The sequence below is a fragment of the Oncorhynchus nerka genome, linkage group LG10 (genome assembly GCF_034236695.1).
Source record: "Oncorhynchus nerka isolate Pitt River linkage group LG10, Oner_Uvic_2.0, whole genome shotgun sequence".
In the NCBI taxonomy this organism is placed as follows: Eukaryota; Metazoa; Chordata; class Actinopteri; order Salmoniformes; family Salmonidae; genus Oncorhynchus; species Oncorhynchus nerka.
Window position 1 is genome coordinate 34,346,208 of NC_088405.1, and position 24,856 is coordinate 34,371,063.

The 24,856-nt window shown below is 44.8% G+C and overlaps 3 protein-coding genes across 7 annotated transcripts in view; 2 read left to right on the forward strand and 1 right to left on the reverse strand.

Moving 5' to 3' along the window:
• Nucleotides 1–2,387, reverse strand: part of LOC115135202 (glutamate dehydrogenase 1, mitochondrial) — a 42,109-nt gene extending 39,722 nt beyond the window's left edge. Inside the window, exon 1 of one of the 2 annotated variants that reach the window (XR_010464832.1) lies at nt 1,809–2,387. Coding sequence is in view for 1 of the 2 variants with exons in the window: in XM_029669637.2 (XP_029525497.2) it covers nt 1,809–2,328 (520 nt within the window). In the remaining variant the exon portion in view is untranslated. The remainder of the gene's footprint in view (nt 1–1,808) is intronic. The other variant, XM_029669637.2, reaches the window with a different exon arrangement.
• On the forward strand, nt 2,094–11,386 carry shld2 (shieldin complex subunit 2). Of its 2 annotated transcripts, none has more exons than XM_065023245.1 (10): nt 2,094–2,182; nt 5,435–5,537; nt 5,952–7,281; nt 7,531–7,638; nt 8,379–8,573; nt 8,830–8,976; nt 9,127–9,333; nt 10,210–10,447; nt 10,780–10,895; nt 11,003–11,386. In XM_065023245.1, the coding sequence occupies exons 3-10, from the start codon at nt 6,042–6,044 to the stop codon at nt 11,176–11,178; spliced, it is 2,427 nt and encodes an 808-aa protein (XP_064879317.1). In that variant the 5' UTR covers nt 2,094–2,182; nt 5,435–5,537; nt 5,952–6,041; the 3' UTR covers nt 11,179–11,386. The 2 variants fall into 2 exon arrangements, with proteins under 2 accessions (XP_064879317.1, XP_064879318.1); XM_065023246.1 differs by having other exon boundaries at nt 10,780–10,891; nt 11,003–11,118.
• A 232-nt stretch (nt 11,387–11,618) lies between these two features.
• On the forward strand, nt 11,619–24,852 carry nfkb2 (nuclear factor of kappa light polypeptide gene enhancer in B-cells 2 (p49/p100)). Of its 3 annotated transcripts, none has more exons than XM_065023241.1 (24): nt 11,619–11,872; nt 12,804–12,873; nt 15,689–15,731; nt 15,837–15,912; nt 16,262–16,302; nt 16,741–16,839; nt 17,210–17,364; nt 17,547–17,659; nt 17,852–18,010; nt 18,217–18,321; nt 18,413–18,495; nt 18,674–18,812; nt 18,965–19,081; nt 19,192–19,395; nt 19,503–19,644; nt 19,749–19,863; nt 20,060–20,267; nt 22,303–22,472; nt 22,598–22,700; nt 23,010–23,221; nt 23,366–23,447; nt 23,536–23,702; nt 23,853–23,964; nt 24,162–24,852. In XM_065023241.1, exons 2-24 carry the CDS (start codon nt 12,857–12,859, stop codon nt 24,224–24,226), a joined length of 2,727 nt encoding a protein of 908 aa, XP_064879313.1. In that variant the 5' UTR covers nt 11,619–11,872; nt 12,804–12,856; the 3' UTR covers nt 24,227–24,852. The 3 variants fall into 3 exon arrangements, with proteins under 3 accessions (XP_064879313.1, XP_064879314.1, XP_064879315.1); XM_065023242.1 differs by having other exon boundaries at nt 23,539–23,702; XM_065023243.1 differs by lacking the exons at nt 11,619–11,872; nt 12,804–12,873 and adding an exon at nt 15,400–15,599.
• Nucleotides 24,853–24,856: the final 4 nt, after the last annotated feature.

The window sequence follows — 24,856 nt, forward strand, 5'->3', positions numbered from 1 at the left end:
GTATACTTGAAAACAGGAGGAATGGAGAGAAAAAGAGAGGAGGTCTAAGAGAGAGGGAAGAAGAGGGTGAACTTGAGTCGGATAAAATTTTTGAAAAAAGGATGCTTTTAGAGATTTGTTTTAATAGAAATTGTAAGCAGAGGGAGCTGAAGACAGGAGAAGTATCGGAGGAAGTATCGGAGGTGATAGGTGTGGTGAAGTTATCGGAAACCAAGGTATGCGCCAAGGGTCAGAAAAAAGATGAGTCAGACAGTAGGAGTGAAGTTTATGGAAAAAGTGTACTCTTGACTTTTGGCTGATCCATTTTTGGTTTCATGGTGGGTGAAGAAAAGAGATGTGTAATGTGTAATCGGTGAGGGTAACCAGAAGTGGTCTAGTGATAATTGTTTGTGTTTCTGTTGGTCAGAGGGAGAAGGCGCTCGGAGTAAACAAATGGGAGCAAGAAAAGTGAATTGTTTTGCTCTCAAGAAAAGGGCACCAATGAAAGGAGTGATAACTGGGGTAGCAGTACATATAAAAGTTGACCAGCTAAGGGGAAAGATTCCTGGTGTATGTGATGCTCGTCGTTTGATGCAACACAGACAGGGTGGCGAGAGTGGGGAAACAGAAGAGTCATTGTCTGTTCTTAAAGTTAGGATATATAAGTTTTCCTGTACGAGCGTCTGTGCCGAATACATTAGGATGTTACAGGTGCCAAGCTTATGGGCATGTGGCAGCAGGGTGTAGGAGGGAGGGTCAAAGGTGTGAGAAGTGTGCAGAAGGGCATGAGACAAAGGAATGTGTAGTATTGGGGAAAGTAGTAGAATATGTATTAATTGTAGGGGTGCCCACGGATCTGGGGATCAGAAATGTAGTAGAGATATACCAGTACAGAGGGATAGGCCAAAAAGTGATACGTTTCAGTAAGATTGGATTTTTAGCATTCATAGCAATGGTTATCAACTGTACTGAAGGGATGAAATGGAAGACGCAGAAAATTGAGGTTGTGGTGGCAGCTGCAGAGAGATATTTAAGGGTGCGAGACTTAGTTAGAGTTACAGGGTGTGTTAAGTGGTGATGTCCCATCCTTTCAGAATGGCTTGAGGTAGGAATAAATACATTGCATTAGTGGAGTAGGGTGGTGTTCATTTTGAAATTAGTGAGTAGTGTTAGATGGTAGGGTACTTATATATATATTTTAAAAAATCAAGCAAAGTACAAGGGAGTTGTACTCCAGTCTAGGTGGCGGTAATGCAACAAATTGGATGCCAACCGCCGTTAAACCTCATAGAAGAAGACAAAAGAAGATAGGCCCCTGCAACCTCAGATTGTAATTTGCCCGGTGACTGACGAAAGACCTTTTGTGCATCAGCTTTCGTTTTATAGTTTGATTTATTACATCATCATTGTACATGGAGTACTAGCAACAGAATACGGTTGTACGTGTGTCATAACTTATCTAGCTGGCTTGGTGATGGATAGCTAAGATACCTAGTTAGTAATTAAGCCAATGCATATTACATTAAGGTGGTAACGTTAAGGTAAGTCAGCTATGTGGATTTGCTAGGCCCCCCCCCCCGGGGGGGGGCATGATTTAACTGTCAAAGTAGTTAGCAGGACATGGAAACCAGCCGCTTCCTCACACAAAGTAGTTTTAAAAGTCAATATTAGCGAGCTAGCATCGAAAAATACGTAGCTTAGGAAAGTTTGAAAATATTTGAACCATCTGTACAGGAGTTGACAGGCTGGCGAACATGCTAGTTACAGTGTCAGCTTTAGCACTTTATGACCCACGCCCCTTCACTGTCATTTCACTTTCCCCGCTTTACCTCCTTTACAGGGGGTCCTGTGTTGGCTGTGCTGGGCACGATACCCCTCAATCACCTCCCATTCGCCGTTGTCTCGCTTGATGGGGAACGATACACTCAGTATATGGTTGCAGGGCTTGATAATCTTGAGAATTCCGCGAACTCTGTGTCTCTTCTGCACTGGCGTCTCCTTGTTCTTGAGGTCCTCCACCAGTTTATCCTCAACGATATTAGCACCGCGGTCAAAGAATCCCTCCACCATTTTAAAGAAGTTGGGGTCATCTGCATCTTTCTCTCCCACGACCTCGCTGTAGTGGCGCACCCTCATCAACGACGCGGTAACTGGAAGAGCCGACTCAACACATCCCGAGGCCAGAGCACTGCTTGCACCACGAGTAAGTAATTCTCCGAAATATCTGTACATTTTTAACTGAGGTAGCGGGTTAGTAACGAATGATATTAAAAAAAAAGTGAAGGCAAACCAAAAACTTATAACAAGACAACTTCTTGTCCTGTTTCGAATTGATTTTACAGCAGTCATGCGTCCCCTTTCTTGTTTTAAAGGCAGGCGTGTTTGTGTGGATTCCCACCTCACTGGGGAGGGTTCCACTTGAACGCGCATGCAAATTAATGCGCGCCTCCGCGTTTTCAGCAGGACGCAACGTTCAGATATAAATGTGGGATATTCATAAGGAATCACATCAGGCTAGTCTAGTCATAGCATTTATATCTGCAACGTTCCACAATGTTTTCGTACTGAACATGGCCTGGTTGTTTTGACATTGATTCAAGCAAAATGTCAAAAACGTGTGTGTAATCCTGCACAGTGAATGATGTGGTAGAGAGTTAATTTGTATTTGTAGAATATCAATTCATGAGTTGGAGAGGGGTATGTTCAAGGGTGTGGGGTATACAGGAAGTACTGAATTATGGAAAATAAATGGATTGAGATACACATTTTGGGTCTTCAAAATTGATATCTTGAACTGCAGCACCCTTAGATTGCTCCCAAACCCCCCTCAAAAGTTCTCTGTCACTTTGAAAGACGGCAGGTTCACCCATGGGAAGGGAGTAACGTTAGAGAGCACTGAAGAAAATATATTCCATATGCTCAGTACATTTAGTTATTTTGCATCACAGAGGGAAGGAGACTTGCAGTTGTAGAAACCATCAAAGTCATACACCACGACATCCCAATTTTTAGGAATGAACACCAAGGCAGACAGTGTCCCTTAGTAAGTAAAACGCTGCACATTGGTGTGTTTTATGGGTGTCTCCCTGACGTCATAGGTTGGCAGGGAAGAAGGGTGTCGTGTCACATCTGTGCCAGTGACGCCCAATCTGACGTCTAGATGTAGATCTAGCACCCCAAGCATTTGTCGTCAGGCGACGTCTTTTTACGGTCCGCACCATATTTGGCCAAAACATAGCCATTCAGATTTGGTCCAGACCAGCCTTGATTTAGTCCAAACATGGACGTCTATGATCGGTTGGTCTGGAAAGGACCAAATCTGAACCAATCATAGACATCTATGTTTCACAAGTTTTGACAGTAGAGCACAGCAGATAACAGTACATTTGACATTTTAGTAATTTAGCAGATGCTCTTATCCAGAGCGACGTACAGTAGTGAGTGCATATATTTTCATACTGGTCCCCCCCATGGGAATCGAACCCACAACCATGACATTGCAAGCGCTGTGCTCTACCAACTGAACTACAACTGAGCTACACAGTACATTACAGTACACCAGGGATGGGCAACTTTGATGGAGGTTGGGGCCACAAAAAATCTGAATTCAACCTTAGTGGCTCGGGGTCAGTATACGCACATCCAAACCCACACATGCAGGTCAGAACCCTCTTGAAAGCAGACTAATTTCATGCAATTCTACTTGTTTTTCCATGGGGTGGAGAGAAAAATGTGCAGTTTTAACAGCTAATTTCCTGCAATTCTACATATTTTGCCATAGGCTGGAGAAAGATGTTTGCAGTTTTTAATATCATATTTTAGTGAGAGTGACTAACAAAATCAATGGGGGCCCCCCAGTCGGTAATTCGACCATGATTACTACAAATTGAGATAATCTAGCGGCAAGTTAATTTACCAATCTAAAACATTATACCTGACATGGGCTAATTCAGTGACTGACAGGACGAGAGAAATAGTGCTGATGCACAACCAAATTTCAAAATGGCACCTTGTGTATTCTATTATTTTAACTCTCAACAGTAAGTTCCTAAAAATGTTTTTGAGGAAATTGAACCGCGGGCCCATCCTTGTAGTGCACAGTACAGTAAGGAAATGTACAGTACAATAGAGCACACTAGAGTAAAGTGTACTGTATTGTAGTCTACTCTAATGAATTAAACTACTGTACCGTACTGTACTCTACTGAATAAAACTCGACTGTCCTGTACCATATAGAACTGTACTATACTGTACTCTGTTTTTACTGTGCTCTACTGTACTGTGATATTCGAATTTGTGAAAAATAGCCTAGACATCAATGATTCGTTCAGTTTTGGATCTGGTCCGCACCGACCAAATGTTTACATGTTTGGGGGCGGAGCTCCTTAGAATAATACCCAGCATGCTTTGCAAATGTTTAAAAAAAATATATGTCCTGAGAACATTCATTCAGCAGATGCTCTTATCTAGTGTGATTTATAGGACTGACTTCAATGCATTCAACTAAGGTAGATTAACAACAACCTATCACATTCATAGCAAAAAATAAATAAATAAAACCTTTATTCTGTATGTTGGACCACTTTGAATATCATTGTTGCCAGTTTTAAAGCTTTTGAAAAAGTTAACATAAGTGCATGTGATACAGTACATGGGTGCAATACTACATTTTGGGCAATTCTCCTATTAAGAGTTGTGAAATTATTATTGTGATATAATGCTTATTTATTTGAGAATTGTGTAGCAGTTGAAATTTGGCCATAGAATCAATGACTGAAAAATATGTATTTTCAATGTCTGTAAATGAGAACTTTTCATATTCTGGGAAAGACAGGCAGACAGGTAGAATGTTCAACGTCCGGAAAATTTGTTTTTGTACTTTTTTGTTTCATTCAGCACCTAATTTCAATGTCCGGAATATACATATTTTTGACATCCGTATAAGACATCTGGAAATAGGATGTCTTCTAACCTTTCATTCAGCACCTGAAATGCACGTGATGTCAACGTCTGGAAAAGACATCTAAAAGAGGTCTTTCCACCTCATTTTGCTTACTGGGCAGTGTGTCAAAGGGTTTGCTTACACATGTCTAAAAGGCATAGCACTGGCTGATGCAACCTGATATCAAATAGGTTGGAGCTGTTTCAGTTTGTAATTCCTTACTACCACCACACTGAACCCTTGCTGTGGACTCTACCCTGAGTAAACAGATAAGATCACCCCTAGTGCTGGACACACACACGCACACACACAGACACAGAGTCCGGTCCACCATGCATTCTTAAATAAGAAATCTAGCAATGACCAACCACAACTATGCTAATAGAGCCTCAAAACGTTCTACAGCTGCACCAACTCTGGCAGTGTCTGTGGTAAAAGCACACTCACAATATTGACAATCAGAAGGCCTTACACCCTCTCCTCACTCCCATCTTCTCTTGTCTCTCACCACAGTGTTCTGTAGTTCAAGGGCTGCGATCAACCTTGATGTGGTTTCAAAGCGGACAGTTCTGGTGGATCATTGGCCCACGTGTTCACAACACCCATCGTCTGGTTGGTGAGTTCTAGGAGTTACTCAAACACATGGCCTTTTTTGGCTTTTCCAAAGAAACATCACATTCCAGGAACATGTGTATTTAACAGAGTCTGTGACTAATGACCTCTGTTATTGTTGCCAGCTGTGGCGCTGTATACCTCTGCTGCACTAAAATCCCTGTACTGAGTGTGGAGGGGGGGTTTGACCGTGGGGGGGGGGGGGGGTTCTACCATGTTTTTCAAATCACCATTACTCTTTCTGCTGACTCGTGTGAGGTTTGCTTGACGAAACAAATCTATTTGTCCTCCCAAGCAATAGCTAAACATCCTTCTTTGTCCTTTTTGAAATGTGCCCTGTTTAAAGAGAGGAAGTCAAATTCCACTGAGGTACAGTATTCAAAGTATTCAACCCTTCAAAGTATTCAATTCTTCACAGGAGTATTTTCTGTTCCGAGGAAAGGATTGCATCGCAGTGTCTATGGAACCCAAGAGATTCTGACATGTAGCTTTAAGTGAAAACAGCAGCATGACAGACAAACCCAAAATTCATGTGTTCATGGGTGCCCCTCCCCTCACACCTGTGTCTGATGTTGATGAGGGAAAGTCTGGTCAGTGGAGGACCATGGAGCTCTGCTGGCAGGGGGGCAGACTGAGGGCCAGGGAAGATGAGGGTGTGATCCATGGAAGTGACGGTCGAGGTGAGGTTGACGCTTCATCAGAGCCCGGAGAGCTGCCCAGTACCAGCAAGCACGGTACCAGTCTCCAAGGTCCTGAGACCCAAACCGGGTTCCCCTTACAGAGAGAACCAGGCTGTAAAGAGACAACCCAGGCTGGCCTGGCCCCTTTGGCGAGCTCAACTCCCCAGAATGAGCAAACAGTCATTAATGATGAGGACATGTGTTCTGAATCAGTGAAGGAGTATCTGGACAGCTGCTTCCCTGCCGGGCAGCCTGACCCAGGGCCTGAGTCTGCCCCTGAGAGAGCAGGCATCCAGTCAGATCCAGCCCCTGCTCAGTCTGTGTCTGTGGAGACGGAGTACCTCAGTGCATGGACAGTCAGTCAGGCCCTGCTCCTGAGAGGAAGACTGGGGGGACAACCAGAAACCAGCCCTGTGAAAACCAGACTTCCACAAACGCCACCTAAATCCACGCCATCCACTTTCACCAGCTCCCCAGAGCTGTACAGCCCAGCCACCCCCACTCAGTCCCCCAGAGAGCGGGGCCAAGGAGGGACCCAGCAGGGCTCCATGGAGCTCTTCTATGAGCCCCTGCTGAGCCAGAGGCAGGAGGAAGGAGGGGTGATACTGGAGGCCACTGCTGATGGGATGCTCTGCTCTCAGGGTAACCCAATGGGGAACAAAGAAGTGGGTGTAGTCTCCAAAAGCCCTCTCCCATCACCTAGATCCCCTGTAAATACCTCACCGGCACCCCCAGCCCCTAAAAGGAGTAAAGTCTCCCCCACAATAGGCAGAACTGATAAGTCATCAGACCAGACTACAGGGAAGGGTTGTGTTACTTCCCAAGCCCACACCACCCTGGCTAGATGTGGCACCCAGGGAGTGCGTTACTCCATCTTAGTGGCCGTGGTGCACCCGTGTCATCTGAAGGAGATCAGAGTGAGGTCCGGGGCGTCTGCTGGCTCCTGTATCCCCCTGGCCTCTGTGGTGGTTACTGACCAATCAGAAGTGGAGATGAAGGTGGTCCTGTGGAGGAGGGCAGCATTCTGGGCCCTGACTGTGTATTCTGGAGATGTGCTGCTCATCACTGGTAGGTATAAACTACCCAGTTACTTGTATTACTTTGTTATAAATCTTTTATAGATAAAATAGTGCTGTTATCTCTTGCAGTTGCAAGTACTCACTTTTGTCCAGTTTATGTACTACAGTAACAACAATCAAGGGTGCAAGGAAGTTCCTTGCATTTGCTCCTTATATTTGTACTTGCTACCAATAGACTATCAATTGTATATATGATACAGGAGTAACAGCTACTGTACCTGTTGTGTTATCATGACAGGTGTGATGGTGAATGAGGACAAGTGGAGAGGAGAGACGGTTCTGCAGTCGTCGTACAGCAGCAAGCTCCTCAACCTGGGCCAAGTCACTGGCAGCAGCTCACCTCTAGGTGGGGCTGTTTAGACAGGAAACACCACATCATTCACAAGCCATTTGTAAACCACTGTGTCTTAATTGTGGTGACATATTTATAAATGAATTACTATGAATCGAATATCATGCCAAAGCCATATGGATACAATAAACTGTGGAAGTAGAGGAGTAGAATCAGCCAACTATTCCAACCTGGGCACCTGTAGGCCTTGTCCCCGTTGGGGCAGCAGGTAGCCTAGTTAGAGCATTGGGCCAGTAACAGAAAAGTTGCTGGATCGAATCCCTGAGCTGACAAGGTAAAAACCTGTCGTTCTGCCCCTGAACACTGTACCCTGGTAGGCTGTCATTGTAAATAAGAATTTGTTCTTAACTGACTTGCCAAGTTAAATATATATATATTTTTTAATCTGGTGACTAGACAGGGAATTTCGCACGTTCCTGTCAATTTATCTTGCGGCACATTTATCACCCCTCCCTAGAAGTTCTAGAAGTTCTAATCACACTTTCACAGTTGTCTTGATTTATGGTGTAGATTCACTTACTCACTTTTGCTCTCTGCTCTTGGCATAGTGTGACCATTTGAATAGCTTCCTGATGTCTTGTTTTTTATTGAACACTCGTTTCAGAGGGTGTTGATCTTCACATGATGCCAGTGTTTGTGAAAGCCCCTTGCACATGTTCATCTCTGACTGTTGAGTCCTTAAAAAGCCCACGTTACATCTAGAGGGGATTGACAAATGTTTCTGTGTTCTGCAGTCCCACAGAATGTGAATGGCCGGACACTGAGGTCTCTGTGTGGTTACCTGCGTGAGAAGCGTCCCCTGCTGGTGTCCCTCCCTCCTCGCGTCCCTCAGGATCCTAACACCATCGCCCACGCCCGTCTCAGGACCCTGAGACCTGACACACTGGTGCATGCCCTGCTTCGAATCACACACACTGAGATGATCACAGGTAATACGCCTCAGACTAGGAGATTACATCATGTAAACACACACTATATTTTTCACACACACAACATAGCATTGTCACATGCACCGAGATCGCCACAGCTGTCACTCAGACAGGTATGCGCACACTTCTGAATGTATCCCTTTTGTCTGCTATGCATTTTGTTTGACTTTGATATGGAAGGTGGTTGTATGGACATCGATCAATACATGAGTGTTGACAGCAACAGCCTGTGTGTCTGACTCTGTGTGTAACCCAGGGTGGCGAGCCGAGGCAGAGGGCACGTCCAGGGTAGGAGGAGTACTGAAGGCTGTGCTGACTGTAGAGCAGGGGGATGGACAGCAGGGGGCAGTGGTGCTCTGGGGAGCTGCCTTGACCTGGCTGCAGCGTATCAACAGGAACAAAGGTAAAGTCAGAACAAGTGAGAATGAGTTACTAACTTTGCTAAACATTTAGCCAAGTGCTAGCAATCATTCTACTTGTATGCGTTACATAATCTAACCAGCTATTTAGATCTTGCTGCATGAGTGAGCTGCTGCCCCCTGCTCCTGTGCAGATGCAGTGTGGGTTTTCCGTTTGCTCCTGGTAAGAGAGAGTATGACGACAGGCCTGCTGGAGCTGCACTCCACCCCCTGGGGCTCCTGTGAGCCTCTCTTCCCTGACGACATGCGGGCGCTGGAGTTCTACCGGCCAGGCCCTGCCAAACATACCAGCACCAGCTTGGAGATAGACCTGCACACTCTCCTGTCCCAGAAGTACACTGGTAAGCCGCTACATCAGTGTTTGTTTGACAAATAGTGGGTTGGGACCTACGCATGACTCATGGCCATTGCAATTCCTACTGGGTCGCAACATGGGTTTTGACCAGGAACATTACTTTGTTTATTTGTAGGGTCACAGGAAAATACAATTGGATTTTGGTTGGTCAAGCCACAAAAATGTTACACTTGAGAAATCGAAAAATAGTGGTTCTGTCATGTAGTACAGCAGTTTTGTAAATGCATTTTTGTATTGAAAAGTAGCAGGTTCAGCACTAAATTGCTGTTCTCACAAGCCATTGAGAAGTTGCTGACCATTTGTATTTATATATATATATATATAATTCCAATGTCTGCATTTAAAAAAAAATGTATGCCCATCTACCAATTGGTGCCTTTTTAGTTTTGTACAATTGTTTTCAAAATTCAAACAACCACGATGTGCCAACGACCAACAATGGATACTTTTTTTTAACGACAAAAACAACAAGACAGTAATGCTAAACAAAAGACATCCAGGAGAACAATATTCAACACTGCAAGGCCAACTGTGTGCCACTATTTACCTGTGTAACAACCTGTGTGTGTGTGTGTGTGCTGCCTGCAAGCGCTTGTGTGCCACTATTTACCTGTGTAACAACCTGTGTGTGTGTGTGTGCTGCCTGCAAGCGCTTGTGTGCCACTATTTACCTGTGTAACAACCTGTGTGTGTGTGTGTGTGTGTGTGTGTGTGTGTGTGTGTGTGTGTGTGTGTGTGTGTGTGTGTGTGTGTGTGCTGCCTGCAAGCGCTTGTGTGGCATCAGCCTCAGGCAGATGTAATGTTTCTCTTTTGTTTTTACTTATATTTGACTTTTATCATTTGTTGCTTTTTGTCCTCTAAGGTGATGTGGAACTGAGAGTTCACGTCACAGCGTTCCAGTTTCAAGGCAGCCCCTCCCAGAATGCACTGCAGCGGATGGACAGCGACACGCATCTGGAGAGTATCCTGGACACAGTGTCAGGTGACATCACGTTCACAGGTTGTGGGCGCTGCGCTGCCGAGCTGGACACCGATGACAACGGGATCTACTGTCCCTGCTACCCCTGCCTCCCCCATACTGGAGTACGACGCTATTACAGGTCCTACAACCACAACACCAACATTACAAGCATTTACATTGCATTAAGGTATACAGAGAGACCTTAATAATGCTTCCCTCACTGACTCGCATTATCTTCGTGGAAGTGTCCATTTCTCAGACGTACCAAACACACTCATTCCAAATGGAAATGGAATTGGCCGGTAATTAAGTCAAGCAGCCTGAATAGCTCTCATTTTCTAAAAGAGGTGATTATATCAACCGCAAATGGCTCTTTCAAGCTCAAATACTAGCTTTACACTATGATAGTGCCATCTGACTGTTTGGCTTGTGTTTTGGTTTAGTAAAGTGACTTTCCCCACTTAACTCCAGGCCAGTAATACTGACAGTGAAGAATGGGGAAAGCCAGGTGTGTGTGCAGGTGCCACCTGTCCTGCTGCAGAAGATGCTGCTCGACACTCCTCCTGACAAGCTGAGCAAGACGGTCGGTAAGAGGATGTGTTTTCCCACCGCCAAACCCATGCCTCTTATCTTTTGGTCACTCATCCACCTGCAGTTTGTGACACTGACATTATTATGTCTCTTTCTCCCACAGCTCCAGGGTCAGATGTGAGGTTAGTCCAGGTAGTGGCTGAGAGGATTTATTCCTTGCTGTCCATTCCCAGACGCACCTTCCTCCTTACCGTCCGTAGCCACTTCCTGTGTGACGAGAACAGTGTCCCCACTGCCCAGGACTTTCTACTGCTGGATTTTCATGACCCCAAATCATAACATGTCTCGGCTCACTTGAATCAACTCCAAATGTCACATGAATGTATTTGTACTACCCTACCACAGTCATCACAGATCTTTCAGGTATGTTTAGGCCTCCCTGAAAGTACAATGTTGATATGTAAAATGGTGTCATGTTTGTATGAATTTGTTGGAATATTAATCATTTTTCCTTGTGAAATAAAAATATATATTTTCAGTGTACAAATATTGCAGTATAGTACCATATACATTTTGTTTCTGTCCACATCACATTTTATTACTAAAATATACAAACATCCATTACATCCTTGCTTGAACCTCTCATCTTTGCGGTCCAGATCATTTTATTGCTGTTGCAATGAGGGCGGGAGTTTGTCGAAAGGGCACTTCCCACAACCAATTGGTAGCTCGAGTTTGACACGTGTCTGCGGAATTCCCCCAGCTCTCCGGGGCTTTCCAGCTGGCTTGATAGACGGTAGACAAGAGAGGCAGCCTATCATAACAGATGGCTAAATATGAGAAAATCGACAGTTTAATAGATGGGGAAATACATGGAACAAATCCCGGATTTGAGCCGACAGTGAAGTGAACACTCTGTACTTTTGAGGTACGCCCTGACATTTCATCATCGGTTTGATCAACTTCAGCAGCAAGCAGTCGTGCTGCCCAGTTCTCTCCTTAGAGGTGGATCAAGTTCAGAGGAGTTGTAAAGGTAAGGGATTTTATGAACAGTGGTTGCATGTATGTTGTAGTCTTCCGTGTTATACGTAATCCAGGACAGACTCCTTTGACAAGCCTATATATACCCTATATCTTGCTGGAAAGTTGTGGCTTTTTCATTATAAATGATGGTTTGAAGTTATGAAACAACTTTAACGGTCTAATGCCTTCATAAACCCTTGGCTATATATGCATCAGAAAACATTCATAAACAAATCTGATTTTAAAAGGATGATAGTTACATTGAAATGGGACCGCGCCAGACGTAAGAACATGCTTTTATACTATATGTAGTATGAATTTGTTTACAAATGATGGCCGAAGCATATTTGTTGTGCTCAATGAACGCACAGCCATAAATTGTTGACTGGCTGTGAGGTGATGATAGGTCTACAGCTAAAGCCTAGGCATCAGCAGACTAAGTTATTTCATTAATAAATATGTAACAAGAAGATTATGTACAAATTGGACCAACCAAATAAAGCTCTCATTATGCAAGATAGTTACTGATTGTCTATGCTTACTGACTGTATTGTCTATGCTTACTGACTGTATTGTCTATGCTTACTGACTGTATTGTCTATGCTTACTGACTGTATGTACATTCATTCTAATTTGTTCAACATTGTTTCATGGGGAAAAGTGGGTTGTGGGTTTGGCCCCATCTCAGCAACCAGGGCCTGGAAATTCCCGTATTAGTCTGCTGCTGTACTATTTGGATATGAACACACAAACTTGCTGTGGTGAGCCACTATAATGGTGGTTTGAGGGGCAAACGGTGGGATTATGTTGTTAATAGGAAATAAGGGAACGGAAAAGGGAGATACCTAGTCCGTTGTTCAACTGAAATGTGTCTTCCGCATTTAACCCAACCCCTCTGAATTAGAAATACCCAATGGACTAATAACAGTTTCCTATTGCAGGGAGCTGACAGTGAGCCTGAAGTATCATCATCTATGATCCACTGACAGGCATCATGTCTGAAGCACTAAGGTACGTACTGCTGTTGTGATTGTTGTGCTGCTTTGTTGAGGGGTCTCTCTGCAGTCTTTTGACAGTTGATTGTCCTCTACAGTTGATCGAGGTCAATTTGAACAGACTGGAACTATGGATCAGGGTGAAGAGTGGGGTCTGTTGTAAAGGAATGAACCAGTAAATGGTTGTGCTTGTTTTAGTGTTGCGTAACGTTCTGCTGTTCTTTAGCTGGCACGCTTTGATAGCTCAGGTGGAGTAGGCCTATAGCGCGAGAGGAAGACTTGAGTAAAATGGCAGCTGTGTTGATGGTGCTACTTCTGAAAGGTGGAGGCTCATTCTGTCGCTGGAGGTGGTGCTGTTTGCCAACTTGATCTAATTGTTGTCTCTGCCATATTAATCTGTGCATACACAAGTACACGTTCTCGAGTGTTCTGATATGTCCACACATCGTTCTCTTGTGCCACTCGGAATCTAATCTATAAAACAAAGGCCTCCGTTTTGTTTCGTGTTGTCACAATACCGGTAGTGCAGTACTGTGACACCAGCTTTTCATTTGCAAAAAAAGAACCGAAGCCGATTTCACTCTATGGTCCTTTTAGTTACCCTTTACTCGTGTGAATGAGCCTATATGGACAGGGCTAAATGAAATATGTCTTACAGAATAAATAGGAAAAGCATATGCATAAGCCTGGTAGCAGTTGAAAGGGAACCGTTTGGAGATTATGGGGAAATGATTAGACCAAAGTTGAGGACAGAACGGTTCACCTGACACAAGACTGAATCCAAACATTTACACTGTTGATTTGATGTGTGCTGTACCGGTACTTTGAGCCGCATTTGTTGATAACAAAATCTGAAGGTACTGGATACGTTCAGTAACATGATAAGAATATTCCTGGAAAATGTGGGGTAGATGCAACATCAGACCAAAAAATGACAAGGGTTTCAGTGAGAGGACTAACGGGTGTCTCCCAGTGGCCACACCTCCCCAAAGTGTACACGGTTCCTAAGTCATTTCAATGCACTTTTATGACTCAATAGAGTCTTCAGCTGTAAGGTGGGTTTTTTTGGACCCTCCCACACCTCACCTGAGGAACTACAGCAAACAGACTTGTAGTTGTTTTGAACACAGCCCTGTTAACATACTGTTGTTGTTGTTACGCAAATCCAAAAACAGCCCATTATAAATCACAATCTGGGCCACATAAACATTGACAATGTAGAACATGAGCTTTATGATATGGAAATGTGTTTTAGTACGCATTTGGACGGGCGTTTGGCTTGCTTGTATGACATCAAAGCGTTATTTACTATAATCCTCAGTGTCTCTTTCAAAATGTAGCATTTCCCTCACTCAGACAAACAAAAAAAATCACAATTAGTGGGAGGGAGGGGGGCAACTTCTTGTCACATTCAGTGCTCAAGTTCAGAACGTCTGTCAGTGAAAACCCATAACAGCGCTGTGAAGCACAGAGTCTGAACTCTGACATTTATAGCATGTTACTGTAACAGCCACGGCATTCCACCAGTGTGAAGGGCTACAACCTACTTCAGCAAAATTAACAAATGTGACTCTGTGTCAACATACGGCTGTTTCTTTACAACATTCGGAGTCCGCTTCATGTTTTGTTATGTTTTCTTCCTTAATTCCTAGTATCACGGATACTGGTGTTTGGACACCCCTGGTTTAGATGACAGATGTCACTGCTAACATTCTTCAAACCGCAGACTTCCTTTCAATTCAGCATCATGACACTGTCTCACAGAGGCGTGACATTTTGCGTGAAGCATCCTGCTCATCTGTATAAAAAGCACCTGGGCCAACCCTGCTTACTCTTAAACCTACTGCATGAACATGGCCCAGTCAGAGCGGAAGCCACTGACAATGACCTTAGAACCTGCCCCCCCCCATCTCAAGACAAAGAAAGGAGGCTGTTTTACAACATGTTCATCTGGATATGGAGGGCACAGGAGATACGTAGTCATTATTCTAGAATAGGAGGCTGTTGTCAGGGTTTTTCCCTATTGTTCAGAGTAGAAAAACAGGTTCGGGCATTTGTAGTCTCACTTTGAAGGGTTAGGCTAACCTCAGTTCACATCAAGTCAGAACTTATTCAAATAGCCGTATTGCAGAAAGACACTTTTCAGTTGAATGCATTCAGTTGTACAACTGACTAGACATCCTCCTTTCCTTTAGTTCAGTTGGATTTCTTTGGAACTTTTCTCTGTCAACTTAGAAGGGTAGCTGCTGAAAGAAAACCTTCCGAATGCAAAATGGAGAGGAAGAAGGTTGGATGTTATTTTAAAGATTATAGAGAAAGAAATAAAGGCTCTTTATAAAAAATAAAAAACACCAGGCTTTTGTATCTGGTGTACTGAGTCAGTCTGAAATCAGCGGCAGCGCTGAGCTGGTATTCTGGGGGATTTCCTCTGTTTTTTTTTCCTTCCTCACTTCCAGGAAGTGATATGCGTGAGTAAAAGAGGGAGGGGGAAAGTAAGAAAAGAACAGAACACTGCAACACCCTTCCTTGTTCAATTACTATAAAGTGTGAGTGTATGAGATTGAACGTTATCTCCATTTTTGTTGTTGTTGTTACATCTCATATCTTTCACTTGAATTTTTGTTTTTTAAAATCTCGATGAGAGGGAAAAGAGGGGACTTAGTGAGTCAAGTGACTTTTTCGCATTGAGTAGTATTGAAGTAAACAACTTCCTGTCTGTGTACATCTCTACAGAACTGAGAGGTATGGAGACTTGTTATTTATGATCAGAAAAGAGTCGACGTTTTGTCTTGAAACGATTTGGTCATTTGTATTTCACCCTTGTGTTTCAGAATGGATGAAGCTCAGTACAGCATGAAAATGATTGAAAATGAGGTAATGTTTTTGCTTGATTTGTCACTATGTCCGTTATATTATGTTAGAATGAAATACATTTTTGAAAGATATGCAAATAAAAATGTAATCATGTAATCTCCCCAGCTGATGATGAACTTATCGACTTATGAGTTCATGCCACCTGTGGAGGTCAAGAGTGAGCCCTACGTACCCGAGACAGGTGAGTTTGTACCTTGTGTACACGTTGTACCACGTGGATACAGCATACTCAAGTTGTACTGTAGTAATATTATTTGGTATGATGTGAATATGGCACGTACGTCACTCAAGTAGAAGGGATCTCACTGACACATGTTTAAATGTCTTTCAAAACCGCACATACCGTATGTAGTGCATAGTAATTATATCGTACACAATGAACCATGCACATGTATGTAATGCAAATATGCTGCCTATATATATTTTTTTAAATCTTTGGATTCTCTACCCTGGATTTCTGAAGGGATGTGAGTCTTGATTTGTAGTCTCCATCTTCCAGTGACAGTGACCCTGTGTTTCTTTGTTAACAGTTCATGGACCCTACATTCAAATACTTGAGGAGCCCAAACAGGTGAGCTCAGCGAGTTGCTCTTAAACAGTGGAATGACGTCTTCCCTTTTGCTCTACTGTTTCTGTTCAAAGTAATTGCATAAGACTTGAACACCAATTTCGAAACTATCAAATTCACAGAGTTCTTCCCGCCTTTCATTGCGAAACTATGACATTCACATAATCAGTTTATTCACACCAACCATATTCCTATAGGTACTTTATATCTTGCTCCTGCTCTCAACTCTCCCAAAGAAGGTGCCCTTTGAACTAGAATGGAATGTAGAAATCAAGATACCAATGTCAGGCTTGTCCCTCACTCCCGTCTTTGCTTTATGGGATTAGAATATGACGCTGGGTTGGAAAGTCCAGGATTTAGGAAGTGACTCTTTGTTACAGTAAGTGCAGGCACTGATGTTGGGGGAATTATCTCTTGACCTCCTTGTTCGCCTGTCTGCAGAGAGGCTTCAGATTCCGCTATGAGTGTGAGGGTCCGTCCCACGGTGGGCTCCCAGGGGCCTCCAGCGAGAGGAACAGGAGAACCTATCCCACTGTCAAGGTCAGCTACTGTACTGTAGTACACACTGTTGGATACTTGGCTGTCTGTTTATCTGTTTTTTTTAATAGCTTCACTGTCTGCCTGCTTTTCACCATGCGTCTTAACTCAATGGAGCCCAATACACGTTCGAATGGGTATACGCGATATATTGACATTGCGTTATTGTTTGAGACACACGTTGTGAATAAAAACCATTGTTACAGTAATTTAACTGTAAAGTTGTGCTTCTCCACTGAATCATCTTGCTTTGTACGTTGTTAGTGTATCTGTGTAATGGTGTATTGAGGTGATGTCCAGCCTCATAGGACATGAACATAGTTACCTTTAGTCAATAACGGTCTGTCTTAACTCCCTGTCTGCGTCTCTCCAGGTGTCTAACTATGTGGGGATAGCCAGGGTAGAGGTGCAGCTGGTGACCCACTCTGACCCCCCCCAGGTCCACGCTCACAGTCTGGTGGGGAGGCACTGCTGCACGGAAAGTGGAAAATGCAGTGTGGATGTGGGCCCCAATGAACTCACAGCACAGTGAGTACAGATTGGTTGTCTATCTAGTTTTCCACCTTTGCCGGCTCGGGGATTTGAACCAGCGACCTTTCGATTACTAGCCTAACGCTCTTAACCACAGGGCTACCTGCTGTAACTTGACTGGTGAATGTAAACATCTCTCAAACTACCCGTTTCTCATTCGATTTCTCTCTCCTCTGTAGGTTCAGTAACCTGGGCATCCTCCATGTCACAAAGAAAGGGGTGGGGGAAGTGTTGTTCAAGAGACTGAGAGACGAGAAGAGGAGACAAAGGGGGCAGCACTACCATTTTACTGGTAAGAGCCTACTTTTACTGTCCTTTCAAATGAGGAATCTACTCTGAGGGTGGAATCCTAACTTGAGATATACTACGTGCAACCCACAACTTTGTGCAAATCTCATCGCATGGTTTACATGTTAGTGCATAGAAATCAATGTGATTGTGAAAACTGCGACAAAGACACCCTCTCTCTGTCTCTCTCTCACAGATGCAGAGGAACAAGCCATATTGAGAGAAGCCAACGAGCTGGGCAGGATCATGGACCTGAACATAGTGAGGTTAAAGTTCACGGCCTACCTCCAGGACAGTAACGGAGGGTTCTCTAGGGCCCTGAAGCCAGTGGTCTCCAATCCCATCTTTGACAGCAGTGAGTAGAAACTCTTTCTGTGTTCTTCAATCCTGGTCCTAGGAACCTATAGGCTTTTGTTTCAGACCAGTACTATCATATCTGATTTTAAATGAATAAACTAATCATCAAGACCTTGATTAGTTGAATATCTTGTGTTAGTGCTGAAAAATGTACATGTATTACTATTGTCAGTAGTGAACACATGATTATATTTATCCACCCAGAGTCACCCAACGCCTCCAACCTGAAAATCTCCCGTATGGATAAGACCTCTGGGTCTGTGCTGGGAGGGGATGAGATCTTCCTACTGTGTGACAAAGTACAAAAAGGTGAGGGGGCAGTTCAGCCCGCACTCATTTTACAATAGTTTGTCTGGAAACAATTTACACAATTTCACACATGTTTTGTTCTACTTTTCAGATGATATTGAGATCCGCTTCTATGAGGAGGATGGAAGCTGGGAGGCCTTTGGTGACTTCTCTCCAACTGATGTCCACAAGCAGGTACAGAGTCCGTACTCAGTGTGAAGTGAGAGAGTGTGTCGGGGGGGGATTTTGTGTGAGTAATAAGTATTCTTGTGAATACCAAGCACATTATTTGGCAAACGTTGACTCCACACCATGTATGATCTTACTCAAACCCCTCTCATTGATGTCACTGTTTGGGCCCCTACCTGTGCAGTATGCCATCGTGTTTAAGACACCCCCGTACCACAGCACAGAGATCGATCGTTCAGTCACTGTGTTCCTCCAGTTGAAAAGGAAGAAAGTGGGAGACTGCAGCGACCCCAAGCAGTTCACCTACGTTCCTCAAATTCAAGGTGAGTTAGTCTGATACTCACAATCCCTTCTGCGAGAGAGAACAATGGAGTCCAGAGCCGAAGATCCCATTGGATTGAATCAAACCTTTTTAACTCTCTCTTCCCCTCTCTCTTTGTCTCTCTCCATCTCTCCTCTGCGTGTGTAACTTTAGATAAAGAGGAGGTTCAGCGTAAGAAGCAGAAGCCCCTCCCCTATAATGACCCATGGAGAGGGCCTTTGGGAGGGGCTGGGGGGGCAGGGAGAGGTGCTGGAGGACCAGGAGGAGCAGGTGAGGAACCTAGATCTACATACTTGAACTCTTTTCTGTCTGCCCTTCATCTCGTTGATATCAGATTAAATGTTGGCCTCCTCACTAAATCATTTCTCTCCTATCCACAGGATTCCAGTTTAACCAGCAGATGAATGGATCAGGGTGGATGGGGGGTGGATTCACTTGTTTTGGGGGTGGTGGAGCCCAGATGACAGGCACCACTGCCCAGGCTGAGGGTACCCAGCAGCAAGCTGGAGGGACGGCCGGACAGACGCCAGGACAATTGCCAGGACAGACAGCCTCACCACTACAACAGCAGCTCTTCCAGATTGGTAAGCCACATTATAGCAGTGCTGGGGCAACTAGAGTTAGCTAGCTACATGTTGGAGAAATTGTCATAAGTTGTGTTATGCTAATAAGACTATCCTGTTGTTTCCAGCTGCTACTCTCCAGAGCAGGGCCTCTCGGATGACCAAGCAGACAGCTGGGGCTCTCCTACAGTACTGCACCACTGGGGACGTCCGGGTCCTTCTGGCAATGCAGAGACACCTATGTGGGGTCCAGGATGAAAACGGAGACACGTGAGTCGAACTCTGCCTCTACAGCTCTGCCTCTTTATACTGTACATGCAGTGTGTTTTGTATTGAGTTTGCTTTGCTCACTTTTGTGTTCTGTCTCCCCACAGGCCTTTGCACCTGGCCATCATTCACCAGCAGTCAGCTGTGATCCAGCAGCTGGTTCATACACTCCTCGCCATCCAGCAACGCAAAGTCCTCGACAAGCTCAACCACCTCAGCCAGGTATTGACCCTTCTGCCACTCACCAGGGCTGGATTGAACTTTAGAAGATGGACTATAGAATATTTGCACACAGACATCTTTTTTTTTGGGGCGGGAACTAGAATACGTTTTAGGTCTATCTAGTAGTACAGTTAGGGGTGGTTTAGTGTTGAAGAGATTCATTCTTCCTGACTGTGTCCGCCATCTCTCTCTCAAGACTCCTCTCCATCTGGCGGTGATCACCAGGCAGGTGAAGGTGGTGGATGTTCTCCTGAGGGCCGGGGCTGACCCCACCCTGCTGGACCGGGACGGCCGGACCCCCCTGCACCTGGCAGCGCTGGCCGGGGACGACGTCACACTCAGGGTCCTTTTGGGGCACCTAGGAGAACGTTACAACCACCTGGTCAACATGGCCGACTATCATGGTGAGTTGGGATGGTGGAAAGAAGGGGGTAATCTGAGTTTATTCCGCCCATGAGACTTGAGCATGATAATTAGACCATGTGAATTACCAACTAAGCAATGGTGGTTGCTGCTTACTCTCAATAAATCAAATCAAATGTTATTTGTCACATACACATGGTTAGATGTTAATGCGAGTGTAGCGAAATGCTTGTGCTTCTAGTTCCGACAATGCAGTAATAACCAACAACTAACAATTCCAAAACTGTATTATACACAGTGTAAGGGGATAAAGAATATGTACATAAAGATATATGAATGAGTGATGGTACAGAGCAGCATAGGCAAGATACAGTAGATGGTATCGAGTACAGTATATACATATGAGATGAGTATGTAAACAAAGTGGCATAGTTAGTGGCTAGTGATACATGTATTACATAAGGATGCAGTAGATGATATAGAGTACAGTATATACGTATACGTATGAGATGAATAATGTAGGGTATGTAAACATATTAGGTAGCATTGTTTAAAGTGGCTAGTGATATATTTTACATTTCCCATCAATTCCCATTATTAAAGTGGCTGGAGTTGAGTCAGTGTGTTGGCAGCAGCCACTCAATGTTAGTGGTAGCTGTTTAACAGTCTGATGGCCTTGAGATAGAAGCTGTTTTTCTGTCTCTCGGTCCCAGCTTTGATGCACCTGTACTGACCTCGCCTTCTGGGTGATAGCGGGGTGAACAGGCAGTGGCTCGGGTGGTTGTTGTCCTTGATGATCTTTATGGCCTTCCTGTAACATCGGGTGGTGTAGGTGTCCTGGTGGGCAGGTAGTTTGCCCCCGGTGATGCGTTGTGCAGACCTCACTACCCTCTGGAGAGCCTTACGGTTGTGGGCAGAGCAGTTGCCGTACCAGGCGGTGATACAGCCCGCCAGGATGCTCTCGGTTATGAGGTTGAAGAGGCGCTGCTGCGCCTTCTTCACGATGCTGTCTGTGTGGGTGGACCAATTCAGTTTGTCTGTGATGTGTATGCCAAGGAACTTAAAACTTGCTACCCTCTCCACTACTGTTCCATCGATGTGGATAGGGGAGTCCACAATCATCTCCTTAGTTTTGTTGACGTTGAGTGTGAGGTTATTTTCCTGACACCACACTCCGAGGGCCCTCACCTCCTCCCTGTAGGCCGTCTCGTCGTTGTTGGTAATCAAGCCTACCACTGTTGTGTCGTCCGCAAACTTGATGATTGAGTTGGAAGCGTGCATGGCCACGCAGTCGTGGGTGAACAGGGAGTACAGGAGAGGGCTCAGAACGCACCCTTGTGGGGTCCGTGTTGAGGATCAGCGGGGTGGAGATGTTGTTGCCTACCCTCACCACCTGGGGGCGGCCCGTCAGGAAGTCCAGTACCCAGTTGCACAGGGCGGGGTCGAGACCCAGGGTCTCGAGCTTGATGACGAGCTTGGAGGGTACTATGGTGTTGAATGCCGAGCTGTAGTCGATGAACAGCATTCTCACATAGGTATTCCTCTTGTCCAGATGGGTTAGGGCAGTGTGCAGTGTGGTTGAGATTGCATCGTATGTGGACCTATTTGGGTGGTAAGCAAATTGGAGTGGGTCTAGGGTGTCAGGTAGGGTGGAGGTGATATGGTCCTTGACTAGTCTCTCAAAGCACTTCATGATGACGGAAGTGAGTGCTAAGGGGCGGTAGTCGTTTAGCTCAGTTACCTTAGCGTTCTTGGGAACAGGAACAATGGTGGCCCTCTTGAAGCATGTGGGAACAGCAGACTGGTATAGGGATTGATTGAATATGTCCGTAAACTCAGTATTCCTTCAATTAACTTAAGGATGGGATTCAATCCAGTGTGTTATAACGCCTTGACATTTAAAGGTAATTTCCAATTGAGCCGGCATATGCAGCGTCCCTGCAGAACGTGGGAACAATGCCTTTTAAAAAGACGCCTTGTCTACAGGCGCGGTCAGATTGAATCCCGGCCTAAGACTCACTAGGTGCTTATTACTGTAGTAGACGGTATTAATCTCTTTAATTCCCTCCTTCTCAGGTCTCCATCCTCTCCACCTGGCTGTTCGCAAGGGAGGAGAGCGCTGTCTACGTCTGCTGGTGGGGAGCGGGGCTAAGATCAACGACCCCGAGCGGGGGAGTGGATGCTCCGCCCTCCACCTGGCTGTTAGAGAGAACCTCTTGAAAGTGGCCTGCACTCTGATCACAGAGGTACCTTACTTGACGCCCAGTGCGCACACACCTTAATGAAGCTACTCATCTACTATTCTTACTCTGTGGCGTCTCCGTTTCTCTCTTATCTAACCTGTGGTGTCCCCTTCTCTCCTGTCCTACAGCTGAAAGCAGATGTAAACATGTGTACGTTTGGGGGGAACACTCCTCTCCATCTGGCCGCCAGTCAGGGCTCCCCCACTCTCTGCTCCATGCTCATTGCTGCAGGTGAGATACATACCCCCTACCAACCATCCAATGCATGACATAAACAGTGTTTTTACCTCAGTCAGTTACATAGGGACTGGACTACAAAACGAGATTGAAGTGTGTGAGCAGTCATTTATTGTGCATATATAGCCTCGCTACTGTTATTTTACTGCTGCTCTTTAACTACTTTAACACTTTAACTGCATTGGTTAAGGGCTTGTAAGTAAGCATTTCACTCAATTTGATCACCATGTTTTTTTGCTTTGGAAAAGTGTCCGTTAAGTGAATAGAACGCAAATAGAACACTAACGACTTTCCTCTCCTCAGGAGCCGATAAGAATCTGGAGAATGATGAGCCGCTCTTCTTCAGCTCCTCTTCCTCAGATGAGGAGCAAGAGGATGGACCAATAAGAGATTTCAGTGAGTTACAGATCCAACAGCAACCAACCATCCCACCACCGTTGGAGAAAGAACAAGTCAACCCTCGTAAGAGACCAGCAACAGGACATACACCCTTTGACCTTACTAAATGTCAAAAGGTGAGAGTGATTCGTCTTATCAACCCGACATTTGTGTGGAAAAAGTGATTAAAAACAGAACATGCTGTAGTGTTTGTGGTGTGGATAGATTGGCATTAACCTCAGTCCAGCCTTTGAACTTGCATAAATCGTCCCCTGCTACAGGTGAGAGACCTTCTAGACACCAGACAGAGACCCAAGTCCAGCCAACACTCAAGTAAAAAGCCTAAACCGAACAGCATGGACGGTAAGAGAATGGTCATGCCACCATTTTGACTCGGGAACATTACCTGAGCTCTATCTAGTAATCTAACCACTGTTCCCATTCCCCTCAGCAGAAAGTGAGCAGCTAGACAGTGAGACGCTCCATAAACTGTGTGAGCTCCTCAGTCTGGGCGATGTGCCCTGGAGACAGCTGGCAGAGAAACTCAACATGCTCTCCCTGGCACACCTGTACCAGGAGAGTCCCTCTCCCTGCTACAAACTGCTGGAGAATTACAAGGTGAGCAGGGGGGGCTGTGTGTGTGTGTGTGTGTGTGTCTAGCAAGGGGCTACGTATTAAGTAAGTAGGCTGTTAGAATAGCATGACTGTGCTTGAAGAGAATAAAGCTGATGGTGCCCGAGTGAGCCGACAGTATCTCTCTCTGTGTAGTTGGGTGGCGGTCCAGTGGAAGGACTGGTGGAGGCTCTGCAGTCTCTGGGTCTGACTGAAGGAGTGCGACTGCTGAGACGGGCTGAGCTGAGAGAGGACAAACAGAACACAGGTACCAGAGCGACCACTATAATAGTCAAACAATCCAGCATACACATTATCAGTCTCTCTATCATGTACTTATGCCATACTGTATGTAGAGGTTCCTTCCCAAAAACAGTAGAATTGATCCTAATTCAATGTTATTTACTCTGTTCATGCCTAATATATGAAATGAGACATAAAAACCATCCTCACTCTGCCATTCAGATCAGACAGTGGACAGCGGCTTTGGGAGTCAGCCAATGGATGAGCCAGCCTTGGCCAACCAGTGAGCACCAGGAAGGGTGAGGGGTAGGACCAGCTCGGTGGGTGTGAGGTTTCAGTCCAGCATTTCATCTGGGAGATATAACAAACCCTGTTCAGCACACCCTATGGGGAAACCAATTGAGAATTGGATGTCATTCCAGAGCTTTTGCTGATGAATGCAGAATTCTCTCTGCCATGACTGCAACGTTGACAACTCACATTGTTGGGCATCCAGATAATGTTCTTGTACGTTATTTTTCTTATGCAGACAGAGAGCCGAAGGCAACGAACTAAGGACAACTCGGTCTCAATATGTACAATAATTATAACAGTGGCCTCATCTCCTTACATTATTCCTGATGGTGAAAGTTGACAAAAGATAGGCTGGTCTTTAATGGTCCATTGACACCTTCCTCAAAGTATAAATAAGAATTTCTCAAATATGCAATGTCAAATTGTTGAATGGAATTATGAATTAATTTCACACATATTTATTGGCTGGCAGTCTTACTAATACTGTGTATTAATTTGGTTTAACATTCACCAAATAATTGTACAGCCATATTGCAGGTGTGAAACGTTTGCGAGTGTATTTGCCATGTAACGTTAACTATATCTTGTCGTTGAATTAAATGAATTTCTCTCCTGACAACGGG